Source organism: Amaranthus tricolor, chromosome 3, assembly GCF_026212465.1.
Source record: "Amaranthus tricolor cultivar Red isolate AtriRed21 chromosome 3, ASM2621246v1, whole genome shotgun sequence".
NCBI classification, from domain to species: domain Eukaryota; kingdom Viridiplantae; phylum Streptophyta; class Magnoliopsida; order Caryophyllales; family Amaranthaceae; genus Amaranthus; species Amaranthus tricolor.
The window spans coordinates 25046512-25058735 of record NC_080049.1 but is presented as its reverse complement, the minus strand read 5'-3'; the positions used below and the strand labels follow the sequence as shown (position 1 = coordinate 25058735).

At 34.1% G+C, this 12224-nt stretch overlaps 1 protein-coding gene across 3 annotated transcripts in view; it reads right to left on the bottom strand.

Moving 5' to 3' along the window:
- Window positions 1-287: 287 nt before the first annotated feature.
- LOC130807843 (D-2-hydroxyglutarate dehydrogenase, mitochondrial) overlaps window positions 288-12224 on the bottom strand; it is a 12950-nt gene continuing 1013 nt past the window's right edge. Inside the window, exons 2-16 of one of the 3 annotated variants that reach the window (XM_057673203.1) lie at window positions 10269-10621; window positions 9165-9266; window positions 8304-8351; window positions 7994-8064; window positions 7518-7636; window positions 5813-5908; window positions 5584-5693; window positions 4774-4854; window positions 3695-3789; window positions 2976-3084; window positions 2365-2470; window positions 1886-1971; window positions 1685-1810; window positions 753-849; window positions 288-647 (exon numbers count right to left, since the gene is read on the bottom strand). In XM_057673203.1, coding sequence (XP_057529186.1) covers window positions 754-849; window positions 1685-1810; window positions 1886-1971; window positions 2365-2470; window positions 2976-3084; window positions 3695-3789; window positions 4774-4854; window positions 5584-5693; window positions 5813-5908; window positions 7518-7636; window positions 7994-8064; window positions 8304-8351; window positions 9165-9266; window positions 10269-10621 — 1598 coding nt within the window. In that variant the 3' untranslated portion in view covers window positions 288-647; window position 753. The remainder of the gene's footprint in view (window positions 648-752; window positions 850-1684; window positions 1811-1885; window positions 1972-2364; window positions 2471-2975; window positions 3085-3694; window positions 3790-4773; window positions 4855-5583; window positions 5694-5812; window positions 5909-7517; window positions 7637-7993; window positions 8065-8303; window positions 8352-9164; window positions 9267-10268; window positions 10622-12224) is intronic. The other 2 variants (XM_057673204.1, XM_057673202.1) reach the window with 2 other exon arrangements.

Here is a 12224-nt window from a genome sequence, read left to right as displayed (position 1 = left end):
TTCACACAGAAGAGCAGATCAAGGTGTTCGTTCAAGAAGTTGGCTGCTTCGTCTGCTCAAATCCATGCTCCTACAGTAATGTGTATTATGTATGCAGATTCAACATATTTTGTATGGATAACAATTTAGAAGGGAAAGAAAAAGAAGAGAAGGCAAATGCATTGGAGAGAATGACGAGGAAGTTTCCATTGTTTTAGAGGAAACGAAGAGAAATTAATTTTTCCGTCCAAACCACTTCCTTCTAAGTCCCCCCCTCAAAAATTAGTAAGCAAACAAAAGAACTTATATCTCTGAAAATCCGTCCCCTTTCTATCCTTTAATACCCTCTATTCAAAGTTTCAAACAAAGTATTAGACTTGAGATGCGTTTTTAGAATTATTAATTGACACAAAAGAAACATACTTTTAAAACATGTCACATGGTTGATTTATGCAGTCACCAGCGAAGATACAATCTAGCGTAATTGAAGACTATCAACTTGCGAGCAATGGAGTACAACAATTAAATTCTCCATCATACAGCTGTTGATAACAATCATTTCAGTATTTTATTTTTCCTGCTCCTGGTGTTTATGCTATACATCATTCTCTTCTGTTTTGAATCGTCCTTTTGAGAAATTTCACAAATTGTTCTTAGCCTGCAACGCCCTAAAATGTTTCAATTTCATAGATTTAAACAATGACAAACTGGAATCGTTTCCACACTATCTTTGCGAGAAATAGGCTGAAAAATCAAGTAAAATCAAGCCTTACCTCAGTTGTTGGCACTAAGATGATGAGGGAGAACTTTATATGGATTAAGAATGCCATTTGGGTCCATTAACTTCTTAATCGACACCATTAATTGCACCTGCGTTCAGAAAAAATCATGAATAGTATATAAATTAGAAAGTTTGCATAGTATATTCATCACAAAAAAGCAGATCTATTGTGCAATTGGGTGTGCCTTATCTTATTTTTTAATTCATATTTGTGATCGTTTGTGAAATGGAGTGAACTTTTATTTTTCAAAAATAATGGCCATTTATTTTCACAAATAAGCACAAAAATGAACTTGGCCGCACGTATTTCTAAGGTGCACTCAGATGCAAATAATTTTTCGTACAAAAAGGATATCATCAATACCAAAATCCCAGCAGGTTTAAACAATTTGTTGCATTGATATTCAAGGTTTATGGCTTTCTGTTTAAGAATTGTGCAATACAAATAGAAAGGGCTTCTATTTTTTTTTTGAGTAACGGCTTAAGCTAAATGATGCCACTTAACGAGCTAACTTAACAAGAAAACAGTGATGCAAAAGTAACTCTTAAGATGATATTGTATCATAGAGTAGTCGGTAATTCCACAAAACAACTGAGATTCTAGAGCACAACCAGAAACTAAAAGAATAGAACAAAATTTGCTGTTAAGCCATTAAACACTAGTGATAAATAAATGAATATTCAAACAGAAAAAAGATGAATGATTCAATATCACACCATAAACATTACCACAAGCAAATGATTTGAGGCACCTGAGAAAAATGAAGGATGCAATGTGCAGGAGGGGTAAAGAACTTGAGCTCCTTATTGATAGTAATCATAATAGAAATAGTTGGTATAAAATATTTATCACCCTGTCTCTCAGATATCTTGAAAGAAAAGCTTGCAAAAGAAAGATTCATGCAACTGAAAATCAATCCTTACCACTTCAGGTGGCTTGCTGTAGTGGATTTTGTTTGCTTTCATCAGTCCAATCCCATGCTCAGCACTGATACTCCCACGATGTTTAGATGTCCATTCATAAACATATGGCTCAATTTGTGCTAAAATCTGCAACAATCACACTCGTCTGAAAAACAATATTCACATGCTGTTCAACCGTTCCCACAAGATAGAAGAACTTACAGCATCATCATAATGAGGAGCAGTTATATTGAGATGCAAGTTTCCATCTCCCAGATGACCATACCCCACAACATTGGCTGGGTGACCTGTAAACAGGTACAGTTTCATGTTAAGAATGAATTTGAAGGGCTACAATCGCATAATCTGTAATCAATGCCCTATCACAATCGCAATTACTTTCAAACTGCAACCGGCATTGCATTTTTGCACGAGCATATCAACTGCATCCAAAGTTGGTAAAACAATTTGAACCTTTTATTTAAATAGAGTTTATTTACCACTATGAAGTGTATGGGAGATAATAATATGTAAATGGTCTAGTAAATTTATATTCCTTGATCTATATGGCTGCGCTAGTAATTTGTGACCAATATATTGTGTCCGTGTGACATAGCCCTAACTAAAATGATTGCAGAGCCCCATTTATCTTGTCCTGTCTTTCCATAGCCAAGATGCAAAGGAAATAGAGAGGCTCTTACCAAGGCGTGCTCGCATTTCGTCAACAAGATCATACATTTTCTCCAAAGGCAAAGATAAATCATACTTGTATACAGCCCCAGACTTCATCAATGCTTCTGGTATACCCTGTCACATGACAGCTTAAATCAAAAACACCCAAAGTCGAATGACTGATGAACAAGATAGAATGTGAATGAGTGTTAAATAAAGGCACAGAGATTGACCAAATTGAATAATCCAATCCATTGACATGAATAATGCAAAGTATGAAACATAGAACCTTCATTATACAAGGAGATACACAGAACAAGTAAATAACTAGATACAGCAATAATAGTGAGGATGCACAAGGACATAGGTCGCAATTTCGATAATTTCTAGCAAGGTTTCAGTCAATGCACTTTGAGACTCAATCTTAAGTACATGTGGCCAGAATCTAATAAAGAAGGATGGAAAGTTATGAGCAGGAGTTCAAGAATATCAGAATCCCAAATATAATGAACTGTAGAACATAACTGATATAAGAAGGAACATCTCTAGAAATTCATGATTCATGAACACAAAAAACAATAAATTATAACTGCATAATGCATATTATAAGAAAAAGGGAATGAAAGATGGAAGTGCCAACCTCACGAATACGCCAAAATGACAATACTTGATTAATGTCTTGTGCAACCACACCGTCTAGTATCAAACCACTTTCCATCAAGCGAAACAGGAACGTCTCAAGCTTCTCTCTAAAAACACAACCATCATCCAATTTCAGATCTTGCACATACACATCGTAATTTGAATAAACTCATGTTGGCCATTTATAAATTAATGTGCAAGAAAATTACAAATGACTCTTTTAAAAGCAATCAGAATGGGCATCAGTTATAAAGGAAGGAGGCCAGCTAGAGAGGAGAGCACTTGAGTCTCAGAGAACAGTTCAGACAGGCAACCTTGCTCCTGACCTCCATGCTCAATGCTCGAGAGAGCCTTAACTTATAATCCCTCCACCCCATTTGATTTGCACATCTCTTACAAAGATGTAAAATATTAATATGTACTTGGATAAGTAAGACAAATAAGAAGTGGAGTGGGGTAAAGTAATGAGTAGATGAGATTAAGGATAATTGTGGTAACCATCACCAAAAGAGGAAAGGGTGCTAAGTGGGACAACCTTAAATAGAAATTGGATGCAAATTAAAGGGGACATAGGGAGTATTCAAAAAATTCAAAGCACACATATGATAAAAAAAACGATAGAATCAACATAAATTTAACAGGTTCACATCAGTAACTATGCGCCTTGGCAAACAACAGATAGCAGCAAGTCAATAAAATAACTTCAAAGATAATTACCTATCGTATGATTCATCACTCCCTGTCGTCTCAATCAGAACGTAGAAGTTGTAGGGAGGCAATGGATTTCTTATACCGTCTAAATTTTTCAAAACCTGTGACAAAATAGCGCTGTCATTTCACCAGAGGTTATAGAAATGAAAATCTAAATCATAAAAGACAAAATCCGTGCACATCTTGCGTCTCGTTGATCCCAGAATATGAAAAGTGGTATTTCTAGAGCTTAGCATAAAGGTGCGCCCATAAGTGATTTTAAAATTAAGCTCTCATTTACACTATATTTGGATAGAAAGAATAGAGGGGAAGGAAGGGGAGGGATCGGGAAGGATAGAGAATCCCTTGTTTGGATAACAAAAAGGGAGGGGAGGGGTTTGGAGGTAAAACATAGACAAATTTTGTTAAGAACAAACAATGTGCACTTTTCCTCCTTACCCCTCCCCTTCCTTTTCCTTCCTTTCCCTTTCCCTTCCCTTGTTTTCTTTTCTCTCATAATTTTCTTTCAAACATAGTGTTAAGTGGAGTTTGGGGGGTTTCGAAGGTACACAACCTTACCTTTGTGAAAACAAAGAGGTCATTTCAGATTGAAACTTAATAGCAAACATCATCTTGCAACTTCAAATATATATACACATGGTTTAACAAGCTTTTCCTACTAGCTTAGGTAAATTTTCAGCTAAAAGAATAACTTTATATTTCCCTTGCCCTTGTGACAACTAATTGAGTCAATTGCGCATAATATTTTTACAGTTTTCACTAATTTGATATAGAGTTTTACCAAACATTTTCTAAGAAAATCAGCAGCTTTCTGCTACACAAAATCTCCTTGGACACTAGTTCTGTCCAAAAAACACAATCAAAACATAAAGGTTACTAAAACCCCAATTGCATTTTATAAATTATTTATTACAGATAAAACTTTGTTGAAGCAATATTGTATTGTTAAGCAAATGGTACTCATGCATTGCAAACAAATTAAAACTATAGTTAAAAATTTCAGAAACCAAGTGTTATGTCAACTTCACAAGCAGAAAAACGTCATGTAGCCTAAAACCGATGTATCTAACAAAGAAAAATCTTACCACATCCATTGCATGACTGTCCAAAAATTCGAAAGCTGATAAGACCTCCCCAAGTTTTCTTCTGGCTTCAAATAGAAGTTTCTGTAAGCAATAGATAGGCAAAATATGATCACTAGTGGTGGTGATCCATATAATAGCATTGGTCTAATGGTCAATTGATAAAACTTACCCTTTAACTTTAAAAAGGATTTACAATGATCCAAAAATAAATGTGGACACAAAACTCAATTTTGACACGACCTGAAACGCCTGACACCAAACTGACTCGGTGACCCAAATGACGCCTCTAAGCAGAACTAGTAGGCTTTATAGAACGGCAGAGCCAAGCAAGAGATTATGTAGTATATTATATTTAATTCCCATAGAAAGATCATATGGACTGGCTTCAGACTCATAATACATATCAATATCAAATCAAACAAATTAATATATATCCATTTCCAAACTCCTCAAGCATGAAGTTGATAAATCTTAATGTTAGAAAAGATAGCAATTGCTAATGCATGAACTACTTAAACACCAAAAAATTTCAACTAGTCACATTTTACCATGGGATCAAAAGATGGTGAACCAAGTTAAAGATCCATAACAATGCAACATTATTTTGTAAAAGACTATAATTACACAAGGCTAAGAATACATCATGAACCTACTCAATATCAACGAAGGGAAACTGATTCCCCAGTTAACACAAAGAACAATCTTAAGCATAAATTATGACCTACAATACACGGTCATTCATATATGAGCTAAGCAACATTGTAAAACATTAATTTCTTGCACGTCATAGATAGAGTACTTTCTAGTTACCTGACAGCTAAAATAATCATTACATGCTAAAAAGGCAACATTTGTAGCAGAGAGCTTTGGGGGGGTAAGAATGGAAATTTTTGTTACAATACCAAGTGACCCTTCACTCCCTGCATCCAAAAAAGCATAAATTTGTTAAACAAGCAACAGAATACACAACTCTGCTCATACACCTACTTGGAATCTAGGACAAGCAGCAAAACTTTAAAACTTTTTTTCAGCCACAAACCTATAAATAAATGCTTCAAGTCATACCCAGTGTTGTCTTTACGCAAAGTGCCCAACATGTCCATCACGGTACCATTTGCTAAAACAGCTTCAATGCCTGAAGAAGAACTATCATGTAAAATTTGTGATAGTAGCTAATCAATCATTTCTAATACCAAGATGAAGAAATGAGCACAGCCTATGAGGGTAATTTTTCATAAAACCACTATTGAAGTGAAATAGTACATCTGAAGAAATTCTACAGCACAAAAGTACTCAAGCTTAAATAAGTACATGACATAGTTCCCCAAGACACATTTAAAGATATAATTTACAAGAACAACTAAAAATTATTTCTAAGCACAAATTATTTCTACGCATTATGAGGCTAGCTATATGATAGAGGTAGAAATTACCTAGCTTGTATAATCAAATTAAATGAAGATGTGCTAGGGTTACATGAACTGTTCTTTTATATATTTTTTTTGCAAATATTCTGTATATATATAATCACAGATATCTTTTAGCTTTTTAAGTTTGTAATACACGAGTACAGAAAAATGAGGACAGACTACAGAGTACATGCATAGAGAGCTATTTTTGGCACATTGGCCTAGTTACTCTTTTAATAGCATTGACTGACAGCTGGTAGCCCTAATGTCCCTGGCCAACCAACTTGTCTATACTCTATTGGCCTTGAAAACTACCAAGTATCATAGGTGTCCAAGGATCTGGACCCAATTTGATGGCATGCTTCTCTAGATGGTGTTCAACAACAATTACCAGAGGGTAACAATGCATCGACTCTCAAAGCAAGCCAAAATAATGCCTCCTACTCTGTTGGTTCAGCAATGCCCTTATCTTGAACATGTTCATCTGTTTACTGTTATCTTCATCTGGGTTCCTTACATTACGGACAAGTAGTGCAGCATCTTCGACTAAGTAAGACAACAACTTGTTCAGAAGTTGCATAAGAAATGGAGCTCACTAGCAAAGCATGTACATGTCATCATGGCCTACACAGTACACACTACACATAAACATGAATTGTGGAGGTTATAGACACAACCACCCATAAGTCATTTCTATTAAGCCACATAAGTGCATAGCACAAATCTAAGCAAGCCTACCAAATGAATTGGCCTAACCACCCAAAGACATGGATTATAGATATAAAGTTCAATCTACCCAAGAAATACAGGACGTTTTTCCATGTAATTCTTCCTTGACTTATTTCAATGATCGATCTCTATTTCATACTTGTGCACTGTACGTGCATCTTTTATGTGTACTATTGTGCTACAGGAGCATCAAACACCATTTCACCTCAAGTCAATTTTCATTTTTGCTACAGCCAAAAATCATTCATTCAGTTCAAATGATGAGATACCTCACTTGGAATTCATTATTAAAATTTATAACAAACCAATACATAAGATAACATCCAATTAAATATTCCCATTTACTCAATGGATTCAAGCTAACCAGATATTAATACAGAAATCATCCATAATTGATATACCACTACCTCGTTTACATTTACCAAGCATGTAGCTTAAAAAAATTTGAAGTAGCTACTTTTTTTATCTAAACCCTTTTTTATTTCTTAAACATTTTTCACTGTAAAGTTGCAAAGTTTAATGAAAAAAAAAACTAAAAAAGAGCCTATCTGTCATGAGAAACGGAACAACCCATCATTGCAATACCTAAAAGCCAAAGTAAACTACCTAAAACATTTCCATGCAGAGATCCATAACGAACCAAACGTAAACCACCAGCATTAGTCGAGACATTTCCACCGATCTGACAGCTTCCTTTTGCTCCCAAATCAAGAGGCATCACAAATCTAAAGCATATAATATTCGCACAAGTTAAACAAACATTATTGAAGATTGCCGTTTCAGAAGAATTCGAAGACTGGGGAAAAAATCCTTCAAATAGTGCACATTCAGACAAGTGCTCCACGGCTTAATCTTGAGAATTTGAGATGCTCGAAAGATATGTATTCATAGAACAGTAATTAAATGGATCATGAAAACTTATTGATTCGATTTGAACAAGTTAGGATGATACTAGAGCACATAAAACAAAACGCCACTTAGTAAAAGATCACACTCATTGTCCAATTACATAAATCATGCAAAATGTTAGGCACTTAAGGTGCTATATGCATGAAGTAAAAGTTAGCATAAAAAAGCCTTACCCTTCATTATCCAAGAAAGATTCCAGATTCTCCAAAATGCATCCTGCTTCACAAACCAGTATACCACTGGCCTACATCAAAATATAAATTATTATTTTACAATTAGAAGCGATATAAAAATTTGGAAAGCCGTGAAGTTCACACTCATCTAGGCATCATAAGGTATGAATAACACAGGATCATCTGAATGCTTTTGTTTAATAGTAACTACACTTAGGTCTTCGAGCAATTACTTCCTCTTTTGGTAGCTTTTGTATATGGAATAAAAAAAGTGAGCTATAGGAGACAATTTGTATAATAGAACGCGTACCTTATCAAAAGATATGATCTTGTTCATGGAACTCATATTGATAATAACCTATAAAAGAGAAGAGGCAAAACACTAAGACAATATCCAAAACTTGAAACTCTAATGCTTAAAAAGTGTTGTGTACATAAAAATTAGCTAATGCAATCCTTAAAGTCTTTAGGAACTGGTAGGTATGAATCCCATATGTATCGTGGCCCTCTATGACTCTCTATAGATCATATAACTCTTAATAGTATAGTAAGTGCCATAGTGCAAAAATACGGATTCCCTCACAGTCACGAAACGGATATCACGATCAATACGAATAATTTCTCGATTAATGCGGCCTATAATTTGGTCGCAATAAACTCAAATAATTTTACAATACAATCGCGATACGGTGATGCGGCCTTGTTTTTGCACTACAGTAAGTGTCAACAATTTTGAGACAGCAAGAAAGACCATGCTTTAAGTTTTTGATCTTAAAGCTCATCATTTTAAACATATCCCAGATGAAAAGATATAGTTATACTGAAACTCGAAAGTTGAAGAAATTAACCTAGGGTATAAATGAAAAGAGAATGGACAACAAAGAGTTGTGCCTTGTTGGACTCTTATTTTAAACCCGGATAAAATTAATATGTTTTTTCTCTTGAACTACCTATATTTGTCTTACATGAATCATTATTAGGATGTGCACGTATTGTCATCGACATGACTCACACAGGCTTACATGATGACAAAAAAAATAAGAGTGACCAAATAACAAAGATTGCACACACTAATTATAATCACTAAAGCATTTAAAGTTGCTTAAGAGAATGTATACTTTATCAGCGTATCAGCATTCTAACTTCTTGTCTCAAAAGAAAAAATAATTACCTCATCAAAGACAGGCACACTTCCACCAACGAGGCCAGTATTTCCTCCTTGAGGGACGATAGCCAGGCTCCTAGAGTCACAGTATCTCAATAAATGAGAAACCTGGATACCAAAGCATATTAGCTTAAGTAGAATCAATATCATTACTTTCTCACAATAACACATGAATTATTCATTGAATATTTACAATCAAAAAACACAGTTTGTGCATATGCTCTTGACCAGAAGGTACACATGAAAAACAAAAACAGCATGTCCAAAGAACATACAAAAAACTCAAAGTAACCAAACACCAACATACTTTACACATTTACATCAAGGAACATGTACATTTGACAACACTCGTCACTTTTTAAAAAATTGTTGGTACAGGTGATAGAGGTCAAGAAGTTTAATCGATGAACCAAAAGATACAAATGACTTGAAAACTACAATAATAATGATAACTAAACAAATGAGATTTTTTGGTACCTGCTACTTTAGCATATTCAAAATTAGGATTCCAGAGTGAGTTTGCACTTTTAATAGTTATGAGCCATCTTTTCACAAAAAAGAGATAATGGGTCTCAAATTCTTCTAATTAAAAATCATTAAACATATATTTCTTTCGTACAGGTCAATTAAACAAAAGAATCATGGTATTCCTTAATAGTGTAATAATATCAAGTAATCCCCCTGCTTCCATATTCATGAAGGTATGACCAACATAACTTCCTACATCTCAAATTTGACATTTCAGGCAACATGTAATGAAAAAATGTAACATACAAAATTTAGGTTGGAGAACTCCATATTGCAGATTCAACTCTCTACTTAGTTAACTTTATAAACGGGATTCATGGAAGAGCTAACAAAAATAAACATGAAAGGAGCCAGGGGATAAATTTCTTTAATGGCACTATCAAAGATGGTTATGACTTTGCAGGCCTTCTTAAAATAATAATATTTCCAAGATTAGATTTCCTGCTATGTGTGCCTACTAACGTAAACCTATTTAACTGATAAACACATAAACCCCTTAAATGTTCATGCATAGACACACTACCTATAAAAATAAAACCTACCAGCTGCTCACATTTTAAAGACATTAAAGGAGCCAGCTACCTCTTCGGTGCTCCTGGGTAGTAACATAAGCTTGCTTGAGCCTTTGTACTTGTCCATCCAATCTGTGTTTGCTGGTTGAAGCCTATCTGGGTCCTGTATTACATTATTCTCCCCCAAGATACTCTTAAAGTAGTTGATATCCTCAGACTTTATTTCTGAGAATGATGCACTCCTTTCAAGAGGCGCCGATCCATAGAATCTTATCACTTGGTTTGAGCTTCTTTGGAAACACAAAGCCCGATGAAGCACTCTACAATCTATTGGGATGTTAGAAGATGAAAGGATGTTGTGACTATGCTGCTTTGTGTATGAGCTAAATGACGTGCACTTTTTTTCATAGTTTTGAATAGATCCTGTAAAAGTTTCACATAATCCTTTGAGAATTCATTAAAAAAACAACTAAATCATATCAAGTGGAATGACCCACCAAGATACTTGTATATGATCTTTCTCCTCTAACGAAGAACATTAGCCCCGTATAAGCATAAAATTACCTCTTAATGCTTGATAGGTATTCCATTAAACATCTATGACATGATCAAAAGATCATAGTCATTTTTTTATTAACTTATAAAGCATTGTTACTTCGTTGTACAAGTTAATGATAAAAAAAAGTGCACTTTTCCTTGATTCCTTGAACGAAATCAACAAATGTAACAAATATAAAATAAATAACGACTCTATTTGAAAATTTTATCTCATGTACGTCTTTGAGTGTTACTCCATTACTACCTTCATTTCACAATTCTCAAACCTTGTCGATAAAAGAGTGTTGGAAATAATATTTAGCAGTGACTATTGAAAAGAAATGTTTTTCTACCATGGTTGAAGACCATTAACGTGAAAGAAAATACTGAATCGCTCCTCGATGTAAAACACAAACAACAGTACAATAATTCATCACTAACAATCGGTATTTGGAGTAGTGCACACATTTCTAGAAAGATTAAAAATGGAGAGAATTGAATGTAGAATGATCATAAATACTAAGAGTTCACATATATAAGTAGTAATTGGCAATTGCCATGAATGTTGTAACTCTCATAATGAATAGGGGATGTAACCCCTCATCAACAGGGTAGTAACTTCCCCTAAATGATGGGATCCTTACCCCCACTAAGGCCCAGTTTGGCAAGTAGCTTATGGCTTATAGCTTATAGCTTATAGCTTATAGCATTGATTGGCTTATGACTTCTGGATTATGAAATTAACTTTAAAATTCAACTATGAAAGTATTTGGTGAAATTAGCTTTTGAAAACAGTCGTTGAAGTATAAATATTTTATTTTTAAAAACTTCTAAAATTATTTATCAGGTTGAATTGATGTAATATTTATATTTTGATAAGAGAGAATAGGTATTTGTCATATTAAGCTATAAATTTATTTGGAAATGCTAGTATCGTGTAGCTTCTTGAAGTAGGTTTTAAAAGCTATTTTTTTTCCAAAACCTATTAATTAAAAATTATTTTACCAAACACTTAAAATAGCTTATCTAAGCCAAGAAGCTAAATATGGTTACAAAAGCTAAAAAGCACCCTTGAAATCGGAAACCAAACACCCCCTAAATAATAGTAAAAAGAATCATAGCTGGTTTTTTACTAATAGTAACTAATATCCCAACAAAGAGTATTTTCAATGGATTAGGTGAGTCATTTGCATACTAATCAACAAAAGACATTACTTAAGTATGTGTCTAGTTCCTATAACCACCTTACGCTAATTTGCCTGTACATCATCTTTCTCCTCGGGCACAATACAAAATTGTGTCGATCCCTTCACGAAATTTCATAATGTGAACTAAAATTGCATGAATAGATCATAAATATATAAATCAATTAATTTAGATATATGAATAATTTAGGGCCTATTCTCTTAAACTTATTAGTACTTAAATTCAATTAAGTACCTAGAAGTACTTATTGTCTTACGTTCTTTGGTTCAGTTCACTATTATAT